The sequence below is a fragment of the Pieris brassicae genome, chromosome 4, assembly GCF_905147105.1.
Source record: "Pieris brassicae chromosome 4, ilPieBrab1.1, whole genome shotgun sequence".
NCBI classification, from domain to species: Eukaryota; Metazoa; Arthropoda; class Insecta; order Lepidoptera; family Pieridae; genus Pieris; species Pieris brassicae.
In genome coordinates, this window is record NC_059668.1 from 20,788,644 (window position 1) to 20,813,481 (window position 24,838).

The 24,838-nt window shown below is 32.7% G+C and overlaps 1 protein-coding gene across 5 annotated transcripts in view; it reads left to right on the forward strand.

Annotated features, from left to right (window-relative positions):
• LOC123709075 overlaps window positions 1-24,838 on the forward strand; it is a 159,979-nt gene that overhangs the window by 118,522 nt on the left and 16,619 nt on the right. For all 5 annotated transcript variants that reach the window (XM_045660180.1, XM_045660181.1, XM_045660183.1 and 2 more), the window contains exons 12-13: window positions 11,661-11,809; window positions 21,302-21,417. In XM_045660180.1, the coding sequence (XP_045516136.1) occupies window positions 11,661-11,809; window positions 21,302-21,417 (265 nt within the window). The remainder of the gene's footprint in view (window positions 1-11,660; window positions 11,810-21,301; window positions 21,418-24,838) is intronic.

Consider the following 24,838-nt stretch of genomic DNA (forward strand, 5'->3'; position numbering starts at 1 on the left):
CTGGCAATTCGGGTATCGACTCTCCTGGAAATGTAATTAATTAATTAGGAATGCTTTTAAATTCTTGAAAGTCAATTTTGCCAAAAAAACATAATCTATGTTTTAAAAAGATTTCGCTTAGAATCTCACAGAAATGAAGCAGTCAATCTGCTACAAGTAATTTAAATAAATCTTGTCATTACTGTTTTTTTTATAAATACTGTATTATAGCAGGACTTGTCTCTTAACTATAACGCATGTATGGATGTCGATCTAATCGCAATATAACTAAACTTTATTTGCTCCATAGGGACTAATTTTTTTTACCATCTGCAATCAGCCCTTTGGCTTTTATCAGATTTTATTAAATGATAGCAATTAGCAAACGCAAATCTAAATAATTTTACACATAGTCCGTCGTTTCCAAGAGGCCCGAAGCTAGGGGGTTGACGTGTTGCTGAATTCTCCTTTTGTATCGTACGGTTGATCTTTTAATGTCTTCCTCGACAGTGGCAATTCCCAAATATTTATGGACTTAAGCATTTCGTGTTAACCATGACGCACCGCTCATATTTCGCAGTGTTTTACTTTGACTAATTTTATAAATATATTCAAGCTAACTCGTCGCTTTTTTAAGACAGATCGGGTTTTAAGTCGTTCGTCTAAAATAGTTCAACACCCACTTAACTTACTATGAAATCATGAAAATAAAAAGGTATTCACGATCAAAAAAATTTGTAGATAACCCATTTCGCTTTCGTCCGGTTGCCATAGATAAGAAGGCTTTATGGCCCTACTTTTATTTGTTCTTGACACGCTTGTTGACCTTATCTTTTAGCAATTAAGTTGTCCGGCATTGAACATGTTTACGAATTCAGCCAGGATAGACTTGATAATATCTCCAAGTCTAGATACAATTCAGTCCTTATGACATTGAATTAAAATACTTAAACAGTTGGGTGTTTTCATGTGGAGAATTCCGCTTATTATCTAAGGATGTGATGCGTAAAACTTCTTGTGGTGCCACTCATTACTATCCAAAATGTGCCCTTGGTCTTGGCCCAAGCAATTATTGTAGTCAGTGAGACCATCTCCCGTCCGCTCTCGCATGTTCCGTATCATCTTTCACCGAGTTTTTACTGGTGGATATTTGCGCAATTTCGTCCACTATTATGACCCGAAAAAGTCTGTGTTGCTGGATATGGAAAATGTGCTCAATCTACTTCCTTGTACATGTTCTATATTTATGCAAATACGATTAAGAATTTTCTTACCGATCCATTTTTATGGTCTAAAGCTACAAGGGAAGCATTTCTTATTACACTATTAATATACTTATTTTAAACAAGGAATAAAATACTAAATAGACAATAACTTTTAAATAATTACGAATTTTAAAAGTGTTTAGTACTTTTAACGTTATTATTTTCTTTCACGCGGACTCCTGCAATAATTCCGCAACTGACAGCTCGGTAAACACTCAACAAACCTCTCGAAAAAGGTCACCTATGTACAAAAGCGATTCCCTTAATTTAATGACGTACCAATCAATTTTCAGTAGCGCTGTATATAGGTTTGTTTTCAGATTACGTATCTACCAACTGAAGTTGAAGAGATAGATTTAAAACAAATGAAAAAATACTCTCAATTTAGTCAACATAACGCTTTGTTACCTAGCGGTAATGGTTTTCGCATTATTTTTGCATAATTGCATATTACATGATATGTAGATTATATGGCATCTATAAATATCAGCTGATTGTCCATGTGAATATTTTAAAATCGATCATGTGCAGCAAAACCTACGCAATACCGAGCTTTCTTCCCACACGCTTTACATAAATAAGGACCTACACCTACCTAACAGATACCAGGCTCGCCCTGCATTATGTATACAAGTTCGGCTTTTCGTTGGCGAATAAAAGATATTCTACTTTGACAATAAATATATGTGATGATTCAATAACAATTGAGTTTAACCTTTTTAGATTTTTATCTGTTTTATGATCATTTGTCAAGCTAATAGCAGTAGATGATCAGCCTCCTGTGCCTGAGACAACTTAAATTTTTTGATTCTAAAGCAAGCCGGTTTCCTCACGGTTCAAGCGAATGCTAAATTTGCACAAAAGAAATTCCATTGGTGCACAGCCGGGGATCAAAACGACCTTAGGAATGAGACTCTAGCCCTCACGCTGAAACCACTAGGCCAAAGCTGCTGTGTTATAAAACCATACATTAATTTATATCAAACAGATACATAGACATAACATTAGTTACTAACGAAACACACTAAATTATAATAATAAAAGAATATGTGAAGAAAAAAAAGGATTAAGGTAAATTTTGAGTGTGTCATGTGTGCGTTTTGTAGTAGTAACTGGCCCTGGCTTATTGTGACGTGTGACAAAAAAAGAAAAAGAAAGCAATAATATTAAAAATTAACAGTGTAAGTAAAAAAGTCTTGGAAGATTTGTATGTAAAAGTATATAAGAGTAGGTAATTGTTACTAAAACTACTATAAGTAATAATAAATAATTTAGGTGGACTAGATTTTGTGGGATTTTTGTTGATAGTAGATGTGTAGTGCTCGGACACATGAACATAGAGTCAAAACATTATAGAACACTAAGACTGTTAATGAACATTACCTTAGTTTAGTTCACTAGTATTGTAGAAAATTAAGCCAACGTAATATTACTTATTAGCCATAATTATTGTATAGGCTAGATTGTAATTCATGTAATGTCACACTCTTTTTTGTGAACTTTAATACAACTGTAATAAAAAAAGTAGTAGATGTACCTACTTTATAATTGCAACAAAAATTTGATTTTAGTTCAAACGCACGCATGGATTCTCATCCCATCCACGTTACCAATTTTGTATTAACAAGAAATCGTAAAACGAATTTCGACAGTATTTATTTAACAAAATTTTATTTTGTCACCGATGTATAGAATAACTCACTAATAAGGTTTTTCATGGAATAAGCAATCAAATTGTGATGATTCATACTAACCAATAGGCGTATATATTATATGTTCTATTAAATAAAATATAAATAAAACTTATTGAACAGACATTAGGTACTAATTTTGGTATTTACCTACTTGACGAATTGTCCTACAACCCCTAGATGGGCAAAGGGCGTCCACAGTGAGTCTTCTTTGCGTTCGCTCTTAAGCATCGTGTTTCTTACCGGCTCTCTTTGCATTGCTCTGTACGGCGCCAGGTTTGCCTGTTACGGCCACCACTAACCAAGCACCTGCTTGGAAATATGATTGATATACCTTAATATTCTGATGAGTATAATATTTATTTTTATCGAACGCATCATGTGGAGATGACGGGGCGTGTGTGTTTTAATACATTTCAACAGATAATTCGGAAAGATCTTAATCAGACGTATATGACAGATTAATGTTACTGATAATTTTAAAATTAATTCCGAAATTATTTGAAAAATTTAAACCGACTATATTACTAATTATCAAACTTTAGGCCTTTAACAGCTCCAATGGTTAAACTAAGAAACTTAAATTTCGGTTATAACACGGGCCTAAGTCGTGAGCGGTGGTGGGTTAAAATGCTATTAAGTGTGGCTTAAAACTTTCGGTGTTGCAGAAAACAAGTTTTGATCGCATCCTACAACTTACACACAACTTACTTAGTACACAAGCACAATTTCAACTCGCAATTATTTAGTTTAAAAACACTAACACATACATAGAACACACGACATCAAGTGGGTAAATATGCAATTTAATATACAGTGTTAACTCTATATAACAACGATGAAGGGACTTATAGACAATTGTCATTAAATGGAGAGAAGAAAAATGAGAATTAGAAAAAGAAAAAAATTATGTTAGAATTACGTCAAACATTCGTATTCAGGTTTCTTTAACTTTTTGGAAGATTTCCCCTCGCCCACAGCTTGAAGAATTTTTCTTATTTTTCCATATTGTGGACACAGTAGAGCAACTAAATCTAATTTTGTCAACATCACTTATCTTCTCTTTCATTAAATAGGAAAAATATCCATTTAAATAAAAACTTGAATGTGTATTTGAAAGTGTGTACCATAAAAGCCCTTGTAAGATAGCTTTTACTTACGGCATCCGTTGTGTACATTAAAAAAGGTAGAGGTTTTTCAGTAATGAAATGCTTTACGACCGTCTTTTCTTAGCGCACCGTGACAGAAGCAATAATTAAACATTAGTATAGATGGATGAAATTTACAATGCTGGTAACTCTAGGGCTAAACGTGCAAACCTTACATTACTATAAATAAATAAATCATTTATTTACATATAAAGAATATATAAAGAAAGTAGTACATTTAGATCGATTAATTATAGATAATCAGCCATATAAAAATAGACATACAGATGTCATTTTAATTTTACACGTATAATAACTATTATAAGTATTGTAAAGCATGAAGGATAATTCCATGAAGGATAATTGCAAGAAGGATAATTGTTCCAGTTCAAACAATTTGTGTGACTCAATACTTGGCGATTAAAAAGAGTGGCAAAGAGTTTCTTGCCAGTTCTTCTGGCCCTCTCTTACACCCTTAACTGGCGAACTGGTAGTAAATGTAAATTTAGAACCAATTTAACATCTTTTCTGTTGACGGTTCATAAGTGTTACCTATATGAATTAAGTTATAGTCAAACTCATAATGATAAAAGATATTATTTTTTTATGCATTGGAATATGGTTTAACTAATTGGCACTGCAACTTTGAAGTCTTGGTGTTTCAATTTAATCGTTTTAAATTTATAAGAAGGTACGGTTTCGCCTCATACGCAAGTGTTTATCGCGCGTATAGAAAGAATCCATAGATTCATCCATAGCCCGTCTATTCCAGCATATCCATCCATAGACTTTGATACGAAATGTTAGGGCTGACTCTACTTGTCATCCCTATCAATACTAGTAACATAAATATATAATTATTTATTTCAGATAATAATAACAACACATGTCACATATTTGGTCTACTTTGATATTTAATTATTCTATATTTATTTATTTTGTAAACCTACAGCTAACAAAAATTACTAAAAATATCGCCAAAGATGGAATAAATAATATTTACAAAAAAGATTCAAACATTTACAAAAGGGAAAAAACAATACAAATTATTCATGATGCAGGTGATTTTGCGCTATGGCTATTCTTAATACTCCTTTTATTTTTTTTATAGGACAATTTTATTTTAACATTTTATCAGCCAACATTTTGGTTCGCCGCCCGCTTAAAACCTATAAAATGACCTAACTTAAAAAATGCAGAATGCGTGAGTATCGTAGATTATAAATAGTTCGATAACTTATCTGTGACATATGTCAAAAAATAAATTCCAAGCTGTGAACCGTCACGCAACACCAAGAAATAGGTTGTTCTGATTTAAATTCACTAAGTTAATTATTCACGGATACAGTTTTGTATATTAATTTAACGCGAGGTAAATGAACGCTAAGTATAATTTTGGGTCATTGTGAAGTCTGGATACTAAAAAATTGCTTAAACATAAAGTTTCGTTTGTTTAAGAAATTCCATCTAGTTGAGATTTGAACCAAGCCACTGAGATTTGCGCTTAAACCAACAAACTCTCCAGCTCTATAATATTAAACAAATGTAATATAAAATCTTTGAAAATCTCGAAAAAAATAATTCATTCTTCATCCTAACGACATCTATGATATCACGTTCATTAACATGATCTTTAACGTACCAGTATTGATAGAAGTAGGGTTAAAGCACAAATTAAGGCCGTTTTATACAAAAAAAGTACTGGAATTCTTTTGTTTATATAATTTGTATTATCTGAATATATTTAATAATATTTTTACGTTAATTGTATTTATATTGTTTCTCGTAAGGCATTATTGTAGGGATTGATGTACATCACACATTTTTTATTCCGACAGTGTGTAGCGTCGGTAGTCGTCGCGCGCAATAAAATATTAGCTACCGATTGTTTAATTTCCTACACACACCTTAACTAACCTAACAACATATACAACACCTAAACATGTATATCCCTAGACACTAGACACGAATAATGCTTATTACTAAAAGGATTGTTATTTGATACTTTCTCGCGGGGTGACGGAAAAACATTGTAAGGTGACACGTCTAAAAGACTAATCCACGGCGTGTAAAGGCTGTTTATTTGCCTATTAAGAAAATATCTATCATAAGCTGTAGTACCGTTGTTACCTTGTATATTTCATTCATATTTAATTATTAAATCAATGTACACTTAACACAGGGATAGGTGCATAGTACTGTCAGTTGCGTGTAAAGCAGTATTTAACTCATTTTAACCTTATTACCTAATTACCTAACAAAGGTGAGTTACATTCTCATAAAAACCATGTTAGAACTCACTCACATTTAATTATTACTTTTGTACTATAATTGCGAGTTTTACGTAAAATTGGATTAACTTTTTGTATGGCAATGAGCATTATTAGCTGAGTAATGTACAGTCTAGTATTGTCTTTTGTTAAAATAGCTTTTACACATTAAGAAAGACACTTTTTGAACGGATTTAAGCTATGTATTATTATTGTCACCGTGACCACGTACGCTGAAAAGCACTTGAAACGTTAGAATTATGTATATAATTATAAGTTTTTAATAATAATACATAGCTTTAATCCGTTCAAAAAGTGTTTTTCTTTAAATGTACAGTCTACCATAACAATTGTAAGTTGGCTTACTATATGCTTGAAGTCTTGCGGGACGTGGTTAGGGTTCTGTTCTTTGTACCTGTGAGACGGCGAAGGCCAGGCTTGTTTAATACCAAGGGCCAGAACTAGTCTGTTTTAGAGATCCCCGTTATTAAAAACGTTGCGCCTACTGAATGCTGCCTCCGACACAATCGACATCCTTATACGAGTATGTTCGCAGAGGGTATCCACAGGATATTGTGTATATTATGTAATTAATTGTATATATTTTATTACATTTTTCTTTTTATTAATTATATAATAATAACTAATTGTGCTCGAGTTGTCAGTCGTAGAGCAAAGCGAATTCATTTATCGTGAGATCGATCTCGCAATAGCGCGTTCAACCAGACTAAGGCAAGCTCTCAAAAACGAAAATCATGTTTTTCAACATTTAATTAATCCAATCTTATTCATCAAACCCTTGTGATATATAGCCTATAAAGCTTGCTGATAATGTAACAAAGTCAAATATCATTTATTCATATAGGTAACACAATGTACACTTGTGAACGTCAATAAAAATAAATATACATTAAATGCCTCTAATTATTTACTGCCCGTTCTCAAATTAAGGGCGTTTTAATCGCCAAGTTTTTTTTTGTATTACACAACGTTTGTAAGGAACACTATATTTGTGAACGGTTTTATCCTTTATCCATTACAAATGTATATGTTTATACTCGGATATAAGGCACACTACATATATAACTTACACACAGATACAATGCATTTACGCTATAAGTTACAATCTATATTTTCTAAAATACATGGCCAATTACGGTGTAAACATAAACTTTACAAAAAACAAGTACAAATCTTCGTAGTAATTTCTAATACTAATCTAATGCTATATGCAAGAATATTACTCTGTTACAGTTGATCATTCATGATCATGTAAAAAGAAATTTATCCCAAAAGTTCTGATAACGCATACAAATCACGGAAGATCCTTCGAAGAAGTGTGATATTTTCTTCTCTGACATTGGGTTTTTCATGTGATAAGCTTTTTAGTTTTGAGACTTAAATTGTATATATTTAATGTTAAGTTAAATCTGTTTTTGTATAAAATTAACATTGTTTCAAATCGCAAAAATATATTCAATAAATTATAGTTTTTTTTCAGTTAGTTGTTATAGAAGTTATCGTCCTCGACACATTTGTTTGTAGACAAAATATTAGTAAATAACATTGCTTTAACATTTTTCAAATTCACTTCAGTAGTTCCACGAATATCAGTTTTAATGATGATTTAAGTTCCATACAGAACTGACCTAATTGTTCAAACTTTAAATGTCCAGTCATCTTGTCTTTTGTAAGCGTAACCAAACCCGCTTTACTTTACGCAAGTAATTATCAAATTTGACAATGCTTTTAACGTTTAAACGACTAAGTTGCTAATAAAGATCGTCATGCCAAAGTTATTATCTTTGATACCTAAAGATCATTTTATGACCTAAATACTTCAGACAAAAACGGTCTTGTATTATAATTTCAATTAAGTGTTAAATGTTGAGGCCTTTAAATAATGCACTATAAGTTATTGTTTACATATCAAACTAATAATTAGTATTTGATACTATCGGCGTTTTTGAAGTGAAACTCAACTTCTTTAGGCGCATGAGGGTGAAAATTTTACGGATATCGTCACGTATACGTAATGTCTCGAAGATGTTTTGCGTTGCAGCGATTGAGACCGATTGAGAGAGTGAGAAAGGGAGATCGAGAAAAATAATTTATTGGTTTATGTATTCGTTTTGTAGTTACATATTAGAACTTTAGATGGCAATTTTGTCGCATAACGTCTTGTGCAGTGAACGCAGATTTTTATTTATTTATATTATCATTAGCACGTATACAGTGTGTAAACATTGTGAATATAGATACACAAATATATAGAGTGATCATATACTAGTCCATGATTATCTATTGGGGCTTTTACCTTAGTAATAATTAATTTGCAAAGAAGTTTCACTTCTGACATGTGTACTTTGTACGCACACTCTTTTTTTTATTTAAAATTTACTATATCTGTATTAACTTTTTTGCCATGGCGTCGAGACGTGACGACCCCATCGCTCACTTGTGAAATTACCCGTGACAGGTTATTTCACGAGTGTAATCAGTCAATAACCATCGTAGTGGGAGTGCCATGCTTTAGGGCTTCAGCAAAATGAGCAGGCACTCGCATTTTGTATGGTGAGTGAACCTCAAGGAATTTGTTCAGAGTTGTTCGGATTAATACCTGCATCTGTTTATACATCGGAGGTCGCGGTAGAATACAAAATTCTACCCGTGCCGTTATACAGTTTTTGCCGCTAAAAAGCCGGCATCGCATTCGCGACCTTTCTGGCACGGAGTGTCCATGGGCGACGGTATTACTTATAATCGGGTGAGCCTTTTTCACCAGATGTTAAGTCGTATTCTCCTTTTGGCCACTGTTCTATAAACGATTGTTTTTGACAAAAAACTGTAAGTTAGATATTTTAAGATTTGTTAGATGTTTCCAATTTAAACCGAACAGAGCACGACTTATTAATGAGTTACAAGAAGTATTGAATCGTGACAATATCCAAGAATTGATAATTATTATATAAAAGATAGAGCTTTTGAAGCGGAGCTTTCAAGTGGAACTAGTTAAAGTTTTAACGGCATCTGTCAGACGTCAAAAGAGCATTGAACATTGCTAGCTTCAAATTCCTTACATTGATAACGACTTCAACTGCAATACACACAATCTTATCTCATTCATTGTGGTATTTCATTAAGTTCTAGCAGCAGTGTAGCCTCAGAGAGCCTGGTTTGAAGCCAGGCTGTCCATCAATGGAATGTCTACGTCAACTTTTCCGTTTTTATGTAATCGCGATAAAACACTTTGAAATATGATTTCTTCAAACTTGTTTTTAAGTAAGTACAATATATAAAAAAGATACGAGACAAAATTGTGATTCAAAAACTTATTTACCAATATCGTAAAGAAAAGCATCATGAGAAGTACTTATCATCTTTCACTTCAATCACTTCTACCTCTAAATTTAAAAATGGAACTCCAAATCTACTTGCCAGTAACCGATTACAACGCTTGACTTGTGACTAGCGCTCATTCACTCATGAATCTTCGTTACTGCATTAATAAATAGCAATTAACGTTACGTTAATAACCAATTCTTCTTCTTATAGTGCCATTTCCTTTCGACCGATGACTACTTTAATTTGGATACCGCGCTTCTGAACAGTGACTTGATGCATTAAGATGCTTTAACCAAGACTTGCGGTTGCGTTCAGGTCTCCGTCTACTTGCCACTTTGCCATGCATTATTAGTTAACGGAGCTAGTATTTTTTGGTGTTACGTAAGACGTGTCCGAAATATTCAAGTTTTCTTTTCATTACCCACAAAATTTCTTGGTTCCTCTGCATTCTGCCCAGCACGGTTGTATGTCGTATGCAGTCTGTACTAGATAAGCATATTTCGATAAAGCCAATATTCGAACGCTTCTGGTTTCTGTGATATAGTCACTGATGCAGCGTCCAAGATTGCGTATTTCTCCCGCGGCGACCAGACCGTTTTCGCACTCCGATATTGATAGTTTTAAATGTTGATAATTATTAGCTTGCGCCAAGTTTATTTCTTTTGTATGTGCTATTTCTTCTACTGAACTTTTTACTCCTTCTTGCTTATACTTCTGTGACGTGTACTATGTACAATAAACTTTCTTTCTATATTGTGCACTTTGGATTTTTAATTGTATCCAACCTACATCCCACTACTATATATGCCGTAGAGTAGCCGTAGAATTATCAATAAATGTACAACATCAATTGTTTTTGAATGACTTTCATTCATAATTGATCGATTTGACGTATTACTATCTGTTTTGGCTTTACGTTGAAATTTATTGAACATAGTGTTTCAACAGTTTCGTACAATTAAAAAAATATATATAAAATAACATTAGATAAAGATTACTAAGAATGAAAACAACATAACGTGTCGTCTGTCCCCCATTTATTGTGTCTCTAAGATAAATCACTCAATTAAAAACATACACTTTTTCTATGGATTCTGTATTTTATAGTCGGATCTTAGCCTGTAACAAGATTAGAGGACGCTCGTGATCATGAATCGTGCACGTATTATATAATGAACAAATCTTTTTACAAGGTGTCGTAAGACAAGATTTGTATTTCTCACTGTAAGTATTTCTAGAACTACGAAGCCCCATTCAATGGGTACTGTTTTTATTCCCCCAAGGAAACGCCAAGCACTGAGAATTTTAGATATAGCATATATGCTATGTACTACATATACATATATGCTATGCACTACATATACATATATGCTATGTACTACATATACATATATGCTATGTACTACATATACATATATGCTATGTACTACATATACATATATGTATAGTACATGTCAAATTGACAGGTACAATATGTTAGGTGAGAAATTTTCTGAGAACCATAATTTGTGCTTCTCATACATGTGTTTGTTGTATAAAAAGAGTATTTTTGATGTGCATTGTAATGTCATGATTTCTAGTTTGAGTATATTTCGGTATACTACTCAAAAAAATTTACGATGATGTCTTTGTTGTTGTGGGTAATCTTTGGATCTACCGAACCGATTTTGAAAATTATTTTTCTATGAGATAACCACTTTTCAGTAGGCTTTTTCGTGGTAGTCGGATTTTCTTTCGGAAAACGTTTGTTACGAAAGCTGCAATCACGATACATAATTGAGTTCTAGAGAAAAATTGAAGAGCTTGATTATCATTACATAAACGTGACCAACACTATATGATTCAGTAAATAACTAGTAAATCCACGGAATTATTATCTTCAGATATCTAACCCGCAACCTAGCATAAATAACCCAAACTTAACATGTATCTTAGTAATAACTCTAATCCTCTTATTTCCAGAGAGAGCTGTTTGCAGCTAAAGCTGACAGCAGCACAGTAGACCGCAAGCTATCGTCTTCATCAGCCGGAAGTATGAAAAACAAGTGGCTTAAGGCTTTTAGGAGTTTGAAGCCTCCCAGCGCACCGCCGCCACATGCCGCCCCAGATAAGTAAGAACTCGTTCGTTCATATACCATTCTTATCTTTATAATATATTTATTAAATAATATTTCAGACTACATTAATTAATTGATTTTTACAAGAAAATACTTTAAAGTTATTAGATAAAACTAAATTTATTTGTTTGGTTCGTGTCCCATACCAAAAGGAACACGTCAATAATTAATTTTTCCTAAAAGAAAATTAAGGCTAACATTACATTACTGTTGTAAAACAAACAATTTTAATATAGTCTTTGAAAGACCAAAATAAATATATGGCACTAACTGGCAATATTTTATTTATATTTTAACTGGCAATTGGCAATTTTAAAACAAATTGTTTGTGTTGATTCAAATTCGTATTTGCATAACCACACTTTAGGACACGACAATGACAACAATTTCATAAATTATTATAGGCTTTTAACTTAATTGGTAATGAATTACAGTAATTAATAGACAATTAATAGTAGTAGTATATTTAAATAATGCGTTGGTATGTTTTATTGGCGATTGGACAAGGCTTATAATATCCTATATAGTAGTAGTATATATGTTTTATGATTTGCGTCTTTAACAAGACTTTTATACAATAATGAGTACTGTCTACAAAAGTGCTACGCAGGTTTTCATTCGTCAAACAAGTGCCTTTTATATAACAAGTACATACACGGATGAAAAGTTTTTTCTCAACAACGTATAAAAATAATTTTCTTTTTAATTTTATACTGTAAAAGCTTTTCATAAGATTCGTTATAATATAACTGCGCTTTATCATAACAACACAAAATATATACTTCTAAAAGTATGTAAATTTACGAATTTAAGTAACGTAAAAGCAAATTTTGAAACAACCTCCAAAAAAGTTATCGTGAAATAAAATATCGTATTTCTACAGTTTAACGTTTAATTTAAAATTCTTAAACTACGCGACTATGTCTAACATCATTAAACGTGTAGAATATGTTTTATTTTTAAATCACTGTTAAGTAAAAACTTTACATTGCCGTAGTTTTTAATTAGATAAAAATATTTTCCTTCATCTAAAAATGTGGTTGCCTGGAAGATATCGCTCGAAAGCGATAAGGCCGCCAGTTGGCCTCCTTTTGATTTAACAATGTTCATTTTTTTGTATATATTGTAATGTAACGAAGTGTTAATAAATAAACGAATAAATGTATAATGTCTTCGAGTGGAGCCTTCTGTATCCACGAAATCAAAACTATCAACTCCAGAATTTGTGTCATAACATGTGCTATTAACGCACTATTAAAGGTTAATATATAGCTATCAATTAATAACCAAAACTTTTCAAAATCGGTATATATAGTTGAGTAAAACGACGAAACAATTTCTCTCAACGGATCAATTGATTGCATCCTGCAAACACTTTGCCAGATGCCGGCAATGACATTTTCATTCAAATGTTTTATTTCCTTTCTACATCTATTTGAAAGAGTTTTCATAATTGATTTAAAATAGTAAGTGTTTTTATATAACGTTGTTGTTGTGTTGATGTCTTTTAAGAAATCAATTTAATTAGCCATAAAATAAAAAGTTATACATTAGCTACTAGCTTACTAAGCTAGTTAAGTTTTGCGATTCTCAGCCCAGAGTTCATTCGTTTGAATCATAATTGCTCACACAGACAAAAAAGGAACTGGAATGTTATTAGCCAACACTATTTATTGCTAAAATTTTATATGCGGATAGAACTACTAAATAGGTTATGACATGAACTATAATATATATTAAGTACGGTGATACATATGCAGAATATCTATCAAGAGTACTATGAAAAAATCGAAATATACTACGGGTGATAGGAATTCAAAAAGCCGGATTGTATTGCAATAACGTTCAAAACAATTTAGTAGGAAAGGGTTACACAATTATTATAAATGTAAATGAAGACGTACCGAAAGTCATAAAGTTTGTAGTATGTATGGACACACTATAATAGGTATAAATAACAAAATTTCTGTTTAAACTTCACACCACTATAACTAAAGCATACAGAATGATGAAACATTGATCTAACACTAATAGGCAAACGTCAATTAATTGTCCATACAACCTTATTGGAAGAAAGTAAACAAATTAAGTTCGGTAGCTGTTGGAATGATTTTCTAATGAATCTTTTTTTTTGTTTGAAGCTAAGTGTCAGCCGGCTTTAATCGTTAATAACTAACATAAAATTAGGGTTTGGACGTCAGACTAACAAAAAACTTGTCTTATCTTAAATCTTAGTGATACTTCTTTTACATACAAAAAATATAAGTGTAGTCGACCTATTGGACATTATCGGAAAAGAGAATGTTATATTACAATTTGAGTGTATAAAAACAATTGATTGGCTACAAGTGTTCTATGATGGCTGACATTTGGTTTGCTTTAAAATATATGTCGGAGAGATATCATCTCCATTGTTATGGAAATCGTCATTAGCTGGTTTAGTGTGCGTTCTGGGTAAAGTGAGAGTACAAAAGACACGAATAGTTATCGTACAGTATTTTATTTAGATGGATTCCTTTTAATATCACAAATAACCGAGGCACCGATCTCACTTTACTTCACAACCTACTCAATCACAAATCACATAGACTCAACTCGGTCCAACGTCTCATCACAACAATGCTCTACTGAATACTTAATTTAAAAAAGTAATGATTCTTAATATTGAAACTATTAAATAATAACAAAACAAATCGAATCAAATTAAACTAAGATTCTTAAGAAATAGAAGGTATCTCAATTATTAACTAAAGCAAAAATAGCAATCAACGGTCAATTGCCTCGAATAAAACATTTCCTGATAATAGCAGCATTCCCTGACATATATATATGTAACTTACCTAATGTTAGGTTACATAACTCGGGTAATATAACATTTTATATACGTTTGAACAAGTTAATTGCAGAAATTCAAACTTTGAGCAATATATTGCAAATGTCGAGTTTATTCTAGGAATTATGTTTATTCTGTTAAAGGCCGTGAGTGTTTCACGTAAACCACATACCCTGATTGAACTAGATTGATTGTTACGCGGCCTCCGAAACTGCACAAAGCCATCAATTATGGTCTACATGTTACCCGCACTTTATTTGTGGTAATATCTTATGACTTTTAATTTAAATATAATTTTGATCACACGTAATACCAGATTTCATTTCAATTTTAAAATTATATCGACAAAATGGAGACGAATAAGTGAGTCTGCATAACGCGTTCGTCTAGCCCACGCAGTATGAAAATTATATGCTTCAATAAATATATCAAGTCTGAATTGTATGTAAATAAAATGGTAATGTATTTCCACCTGATCAAACAATATATTCAAATAGTTACATTATGTCCAACCTATGGTATATCTTTTTAATAATTGTGTAAAGTTTTCTATAATTTTCCACTAAATTCTCTTGGATCTCATATATATAACTCTTGCAATACAATTGTTTGAATTGCTAAATTTTCCTCACCCAACACGTAGTCGTCCATGCGTCGGGTTGTCTCTCTCCCTAAAATATGGCGAGGGGGCCGATGGCTGACCATGCGTGAGTAGCATGGTCGTACTTGAAATCGTGTATGCGGTGACGTAAGTTATTTTTGACGATGTATATGCGTGTTGTCCCACGAGAATGTAAGTGCGTGCTCCTATTTCACCATGCCTCCTGCTGATGTCATGTGGAACATGGTGTGATGCAGCTCCTTACAAACATTGTGTAATACAAAAAAAACTTGGCGATTAAAATGAGTGGCGGAGGGTTTATTGCCAGTTCTTCTCTACCGTTCTACGCCCTTGATTTGAGAACTGGCAGTAAATGAAACTAGAGGCATTTAATGTATATTTATTTTATCTACATGAATAAATGATTTTTGACTTTGACTTTAGTATGTTTCGAATCTTTTAAAGTACTCCTGATTTATATTCTGCATATAAGTTGATATATATCGATAATAATAATATTAGCCTTTATTACCAAAACTTAATTATGAACATTGAAGTTTCATTGATGCTAAAGAAATACTTTTAACGTTAGGTAAAATACAATGTAACATTAAGAAACCACCATTGCTTGCATTGTCAGGTTTTGGTTTGTCCACCGTTGGACATGGACTTCCTCCATCCGGTTCCATTGTGGCTGTCATGGGTAACATCGATAGTAACGTCAAAATATATATTTTAACGTGAAACAACAATACATTTGATGTTTTGTTTGATCGCTTTATTAGAAAAAATTATGCAAAATGCGTTTTTTATAAATTTATTTCGTGTTTCCCTAACATTACCTTATGTCTGTGCAGGCATTATTTGCCACTTTGATGTGTATGTGTATCGATATTAACCTCAAAATATGTAATTTAAACTGGAACACAAATACATTTGTTTATGTGCTGTTTGATCGCTTTATTACAGTGAAAACTCATAAGAAAAGCCTTTCGTGTTCACCTAACGTTAACTAATGTTTGTTCAAGTATTATATGCCACTTTAAAGTATATAAGTATCGATATTAACCGCCAAATATGTATTTTAAAGTGGAACACAAATACATTTGTTTATGTGCTGTTTGATCGCTTTATTACAGTGAAAACTCATAGAAATGCCTTTTTAATAAATACCTTTCGTGTTCACCTAACGTTAACTAATGTTTGTGCAAGCACTATATGCCACTTAAAAGTGCATTAAACACAAATTTGTCGAGAAATATTATATGTAGAATGTTTATTATGTTGCCTTGAATATATTATGGGATAAACGCAACTAATTTCACTATTTGTATTACTATTACGTCTTAAGTTACGATTGTATTTTGGGATCAGGCACTGCTAAGTAAATAAAAGTACGTAGTTGATATAATCTCGTCATAATCAAAAATTACCAATTATCTTTTGAATGAATTAAAGCATGAATACAGTTACAGTATTTGCGAAATTCTCTGGATTCTTATAAAAACGTCTGTTTTTAAGTGCCTTTTTCAGATTGTATAGTCGTACACAATTCCTACAACTGTTATTATATAAATACGTTATGGCGTGATAAATTTAATTTATAGAAAATACATAATCGGTAGGCTTAACAATAAGCCTAAGAGGTATTTACTCTTGTCTACATTTCGTAGATGATGCTACGAAAATGCTACGAAGCCTATATTGTAACCCATATTTTGTTACTGAACTGGGGCAGTAAACTGGTGTTTTAGAGAGGAAAAAGCTGACAGTTTATAATTCGATTTTAAACCAGGTCGGTCACTTACCGAGCCTCTTCGTTCGTGACATAAAAATACTCGATAATATTAGAATTTGCTTAAGAGCGTAATTAGATTATTACAGTAACACATTTTGTCGGCTTCTAAAAGCTACGATAGTTCACTTTCTAATTAATTCCAATATTAACTAATAATGTTAAGTAATTTTATAATAATAACAAAAACTTGACATGACAAAATATTGATTGAATTGATAAAATTCATCCATCGCTAGTCCCGTCACTGAGGAGCCCCTGTGTTGTGGGTTACTAGATAACAATTATTTCGTGGTAGAAAAATTGATTTTAGTGTTACTACTAAGTGTAATAAGACCTTAGGTATGTGTGAATGTATGAGTGTATGCATGGGTATGGAATATAAAAATAACAGTTTGTTTTTTTGTATTGTGAAAATATTAAGCCATATCTTGATTGAGATTGACATTATGCATTGACATAACTTACAATCGAAGATAGAATATAACGAAACTAATGACATCTGGACAGAGCCTTAGTGGCTTCAGCGTGCAACTCTCATCAATGAGATCGTTAGTTAGACTGTGCTAAAATAGACTATCTTTCTACGTACGCATTTAACATTCACTCGAACGGTGAACGAAAACATCGTGAGGAAATCGGCTTGCATTAAACCCAAAAAGTCGACGGCATGTGTCAAGCACAGGTCACGTGTCACCTACATGCCTATTAGATTGACAAATGATTATGCAACAGGTATAGAAATCTGAGACGCACGCTGAAGCTAGGCTAAGCCAACACTGGTCACCGAAATATATATACGCTGATTTATATCCGACACTTCAGTATTATGAATTATTAAGTTATCTGCATTGTTATGAATGTTTATAGACCTTCGCTAGTCTGAACAAGACAACAAAGGATTTCTCCGATATATATTTACAATTGTTCACTACTAAGTTACCCTCAGTACTTAAACGTGAAGTAGCTTTTGTAACAAGGAATGAAAAATTTCCAGACTGACCTTAATACATTAAGATTTGTTATGAATAATTAAACATCTACAATAATGATGTTATCTAACGCGCTATTTACATTTTAAATCAGAATTCACGGCCATCCATTTGAATTTATAAATGTTGGATTTCCAGCAGCATCTTACTAAAAACAATGCGCTGAATATATAAGTGTTGACAAGCATTCTTTGTAAACAATGTAGAAAACGTTAACGAAGGGCAAGCAGGGAAAGCTTTATTTGTTTATACTATTAGTTTTGTTTTGAGTTCTATGAAGCGATAGGGAAACGCGAAACCAGGATAATGTTACATGAATTTATACTGATAGGCAAATATTTATAATTACTTTGAGATAGCCAGTGGTGCTGCATTATCTACGGGACGTAAGATCTGTTTATTATCGTGAAGAAACCGGCTTGCGTTGGATCCAAAAGTTCGAAGCTGTATGTCGTGTCGAGCCTTGCCTTATAGATTGACAAATAATCATGAAACAGATACAGAATTCTGAAGCCCGGGTTTAAAAAGGTTGCAGCGCCACTGATTTGTTTATGTCATTTTTATATATGTTTTTTTGTGTATATTTTTTGATCTGACAAAAAATCCAAATTTATAAATCGAATACGTTTTCTCTCAATGTTTTTTTTACTGTATAGACATATGTTAATTGTGTGTGTACATATCCATTAGTTCATAGGGACTCAAATATTTATAGAACAGGGGTTGCCTCCTGTTTTATAATAATAATATAATATTTGAGTACGGAGTACCTGATACCGCCCATAGACACTCCCATTGTCAAAGGGCTCGTTTCCGGCTTCGTAGGACCAGGTTTTAAATACTTAACTACAAAGTTTACTAAAAAATTAACCGAATCATAACTTGCATGTGATTAAGTGCCGGATATATCTATAAAATTAGTTAGAGAGTGAACTTCTAAGTGTTTACAGATCGTTAATAGCAACTAAAGTTAACTTAACTGAAAGGGACATCAAAAATTCTTTCACTATTATGATGCAACATAATTCTTGAGTTATATTTATTTCCAAACACACAAATATACAGTAATTACATTATTGTAAACCTACTTAGTAACTATAATAAGGAATTGATAAATAGACAATTTATCTGTGGAGTAGTGTACCTTAATGCTGGGAGCATTTCCTCGCCATATTGTGATATTTATCCGATAAGTGAGGAAACCACCAGGCGGCTACTTAAATCCTTAATTAGCGGCTGTGCACTTGAACCCCATGGCTCAAGATTTTTTTTTTGTTAATAGTTGTAAAATGCGTACTCTTGCGAAGACGGAAATGCCAGTAAAATATATAATATTTTATCAAGTTGTTGTCATAACACATATACAGCTTTATATTAAATTTAATACCCAGAAACCTGTGTCGTTAATGTCTTTTATTCAATACAACTATTTTTATAACACATTCCTTGTGACACTAAAAAAATTGTTGTACTAGTTAAATACGACACAGGTGAAAAATATCATATCATGTTCATTTTGATGTTTTTTTTTCTTCTTGCATCAAGAAAAAATCAAATGTACCATGCGGTGTCTACGGTTATGGCGATGAGGTAACTTTGTCCCCTAGGTTACCCTGTAATTTGAATTCCTATATCTAGGAAAATTTGGTGAAAATCTCTAGGAAAATATTTTCAGTTCAGGACGTTTTATATTGAGTCGAATTCTGTTTGAATGAATATTATTAATTCATAATAAAGTGCATTAAGTATGTAACTTTATTATTAAGTCAGTGTTCCTAAATAGTTTAAATTTGTATAACAATTTGTGATTTACAATGTTTAAGTGAGATTTTACTTATCAGTATGGTGACTAGGCTGCAAAGATTATATATTTCTGAAAAAAATATGTTCCTAGAGGTTTTAGTACCTATAGTAAAGCTATATCTATTGCTAAGTCGATTCTAAGCCTACTCTTCTAATGCTTTAGCCACACGCATGAATCAGCACACTCCCATTCTAACCCAAACTTAATACATATTTACACGTGTATGTGTTAAAAATAAGTAACGGCTAAGTCTTCAACGTCTCAATTTGCTTTATCTATTCATTTAGAAAAATAGATACTCCTATAAATGAGTGAATTAACATAGAAGAACATAAATTGAAGATTTAACCGTGACTTAACTTGCTGTAGGCTTTTTAGGAATACGTAATTACGAAAAAATTCTAATTTCAAATAATTACACTTGACCTTGCTGTCGATCGATAACGCGTTGAACGGTGAATGACTGAAAAGTATAGAATGATAAACTGTTTGTGTTCTATCTGACATTACTATTCGACAGATAACTTATACCTGTCATCTTTCACTTCAAAAACGATCGACAGACCTTAGTTGAATCAACGTTGTGTCACGTTTATTAATTTGCAAAGTATGAGTGAGATGAGCTGTATTCAGGCTGAGCTACGCTCACTAAAACAGCCTGAGCTGAGCTGTTAAGGCCCTTGAGACCAGCGAGATCCCTAACTTGAAACCAACTAAAAAAAACGAGTGAAATGAGGACAGCACATAGCCATTTGAGTTTATATTTAAGATTTATAAATATAGTTAGACTATATCCAGGGATTGGTTTACGCTTGAATAGAATCTAGTGAATTCGAAACTGACAAGTGAGTACCATTTGTCAGTTTCGAACTTGTAGATGTCTGTCCTTTTAAAAACATAACATAGACTTGGATAGTACATAGATATGTACACAATAATAAACATGTATTATTAAACGTAATTAATTTATTGCTTATTCATAAAGTTATTGAATGTTTTGTCCCTGTCACTATTGCTTTACTTTGCGAGTAAATAAACGTGATAAAACATTCTTCAGGGACCTGGCTTGTACGTTTATGGATAAGATCTTTGAAAATGAAGTTGAATAATAATACGGTCTATATGTCTTCATTCGTTGAAGATGATTAAGTATTGTGTATTAGTGGAAAATTATTTGTGTTTAGGTAAGGCCAATAAGCGACTTTTAGACCCGACTTCTGCTAGTAATTGAACATTGCACTCAAACATTACAAAGTCATTTAGCAGATGATAAAATTATTTACGTTTTTAAGAGTCGTTAAAAAACACTTTTTTACTACTTTAGAAAATATTCATTTGCCAAAAGATTCTCAACTACAAAACCCAATCACTAAAAAATGCTCCAACAAATGACCTCTATATGACGTAATAATGCTTGAATTTTATTCCAATGGGAAGAATGTAACTTTTAAATGATTGTAGGAGAAATGGTGCGTCTCGCGACGCGATGCGAGGTGTCGACTCGGAGGCCCATAATTTCCAAGAATACACATACAAGAAGATCACGCCATGTGATGTTTGCTCTCAAGTTCTGCGAGGTAAGAATATTGATAAACAAAGATTAGTTTATATGAATGCAATAAATATTATCTATATTAATTAATATATTGCTAAGCGCAAATCTTGAAGACGGCTGGACTTCTAGGATTTTTTAAATTTATTCCTTGGACTCTGAGGAAGGTTTTTATGGAGTAAAAGTTATTTTAGTACTTAGGTTTTTATTCCGGGTAAGGGAACAAAAAAGGTAGGCAGTGGCGCATCTACATATTTTCAAGAAGGCTGTGAAGTTATTGCCGCCTTTGCCTTTATTTTTTTTAAGAAAAGGGGGCAATCGGGCCGGGGCTCACCTGCTAGCCTCAAGTGATGCCGCTGCCCATGAACACTCCCAATTGCAGAGGGCTCGCGAGTGCGTTGGCGACCTTTTGAGAATTGGTACGCTCTTTTCTTGAAGGACCCTAAGTCGAATTGGTTCAGAAATACTTCTATTTCTTCTATAATCTTTTTGATTTCTATGAGGTAGCAAAAAAAATTATCGGTTTCCAAATTTGTCGCCTCAGAGTGCTAGTAAATCCGCCGCTGAAGGTAGGCTTAGTAACAAAATAATATTAGAGCGATACGAAGCTCGCGATGATAGCCAGTAATAAATAAAAACATTGATAAACATAAATAGATTACTTTTATATCCGAAAATAACTTTATATTAGAAAAAAAAATAAATAATTTATATTTATTTATTCTTCCTCATTATAGAAGTCTTATTGTACTTTCGTGTTTATTGAATTGCATCTTAAATAATTTAATATCCATAGACTTGGCTATATCAGCCAGGAGTTGATATACCGATATACCGAAGAAGAAGAAAAACTATGTACTAATTCAGAAGTCTGTTAGACGTTTGATAGGGTATTTGACTCAACCGTCAACGATAAGTTTGTCAACGTTAACAAATACGGACTGGTTGTGCGCAAAACTTTTTTTTTAAATCTTAGGTAAAGCTGCGGTTATCTACAGGTTGATTAAAGCATGTGTCGCCAACATATATGTACATCTCCGTATCGTTTTATTTATTTTGTAATTTATTCATTAACTAATTATAAATATACATGAAGAAAATGGTGAGGTATGGAAAAGTAAATTATTGTGAGTTTATTGAAATCCCTTTGGAGTATAAAATTAAATATTTACTTCAATGAGACGAAATGATCTTTCGGCGTCGGGTCACCTAACCAGCGATGTGGAACGAGAAACTAAACGAAATCCACTCTTCAATAAAATACTGTCAACCATGAATATTTTAACGACGCTTTTATGAGTACTGCTTCGTCAATTAATGTGTTGATTTGAGGGTTTCCCAGGTTATATTACAGAAAGCTTTTTATTCATTCCATTCTCAAGCCTGACCAAAACTAACTGCTTTAAAGGCGTTTTTTTATAATAACGTAATAACAATTAATATATATTTTCGGAAAATTATGAAATACATACTCTTTGTAAATAGCTTGTAATTGAAATATTCTTCTTATAATTATATTCTTATAGAATTATAATAGATTGGGGAAAAAGTTTCTTCGCATTTTTTAAAGAAAATTCACAAACTTTATTTTAAATATAGTTTGACACTGCCTAAAGAATTCTGAAAAGATCGAAACAGGTCTTCTGCAGGTGCAAGGTCAGGACTATACGGCGGATGCATTAACACCTCCCAGCCAAGCTCTCTTAATGTTTGCTGAGTGGATAAAGATGTGTGAGGTCGTTATCATGATGAAAAACCACACCCCTTCTGTTGATTAATTCCGGCCGCTTTTGCTTTCATCTCATCAGTTGTTCGCAATAGAGTTCAGAATCGACGGTCCTGTCTGGTGGTAACAGCTCATAATGAATAATGCCGAAACCCAACCCGGGTGTTCTGTGTGTGTGGGAATTCTGTGAAGCCCGACCGGCCTTTGACCACGACCTTTTTCGCACGTTCTTGTCGTACGTGATCAACTTTTCATCACCACTTATCAGCTTCTTCAAAAATAGTTCGGTTTCATTACGTCGTAATAAAGAATCACAAATTAGTATACGGTTAATTAGGTTTCTTTCAGTGAGCTCGTGAGGTACCCAAATATAGAGCTTTTTTGTGTACCCAGTATTTTTCAAATGCGCCAACTGTTTTATGGTCAATTCCCAGTTCTTCAGCTTCGTCGTAACAACTGATATGCCGATTATGCTCCACTTTTTCAAAAATGGCTTCCATTTTATCCCTAATAGCCAAAGCGACGTGCATCTTTGACATAAAAATTTCCCGATTGAAAACGCTTAAATCAAATTTGTGCTACTCTCATAGACACTGCACTAGGTCAATAAACATCAAAAAAAAATTCGCGGCTTGCGTTGCATTTTAAAATTTTTTTGTAGTAAAATTTTAAAATGTATCGAATTTCTTCACTAGATTCACTCATCTTGACATTACGATAAATAAATAAAAATCACACATTTTCCTAATTTGAATTTGGAATTATCTTTTTATTAAAAATTTTTTTTTTAATAATACCAAAATCAGCCAGACACAAGTAGCCAATTAGATTTATTTACAAGTTCATTCATAAAGAAAACACATTTTAAACGGATTGAAGCTATGTATTATTATTATAAACTTATAATTATTTACATAATTTTAAATTGAAATTTTCCCGACGTTCGCGTGCTTTACAGTGTGCGTGGTCACGGTGACTGAAGACAAAAGGTGTTGAATGTTAAAAGTATCACAGCTGTAAAGAAAGTTGTGTCATCTATGTTTATTTCCTCGGAGTTGGTATCGACTAAAATATGACGGGTTTTTTGCAGAAATGACTCACGGTGTCCTCTATTTTCGGGGATTGTTTGTCTTGGGGTTTTAATTTGAATATTATTGAATCCCAGATGTTTGATAATCTTAGGCCGCCTTCTCTATAGAAATTCGGGTGGTTTATTATTCTGTAAAATAAATAAATTTTACAAAATCATCTTATCTATATTTATTCTCTATGGTAAGACTTTGCACTTGGCGATAATCAATCAATCAAGTCTTCTGTTTCTTGTCTGCTGTTGTACTCTTTTACTATATACAATTAGGTCCTTACATATGAAATTGGCGTTTTGTACTGGAGGAACAAAAAGTCGAATATTTTTAAATATAATATATTTAATTATTCAAAGTATGAACCATTGTTTTCTATGCACTTTTGCCATCTCATAGGTAGTTCATTGATCCCTTTACTAAAAAAAACAGTCGGACGGGAATCAATCAAATCTGTGAATGCGATTTGGACTGCCCCATCAGAGTTAATTTTTTTCCCTTGCAAGAAGTTGTCCAAATTTAGAAAAAAATGGTAATCTGTTGGAGCAAGGTCCGCGGAGTACGGAGGATGTCTTAGACATTCCAATTGAAGCTCTTCTAATTTGGTAGCCGTCTGTTGTGCAGTGTGTGGTCTAACG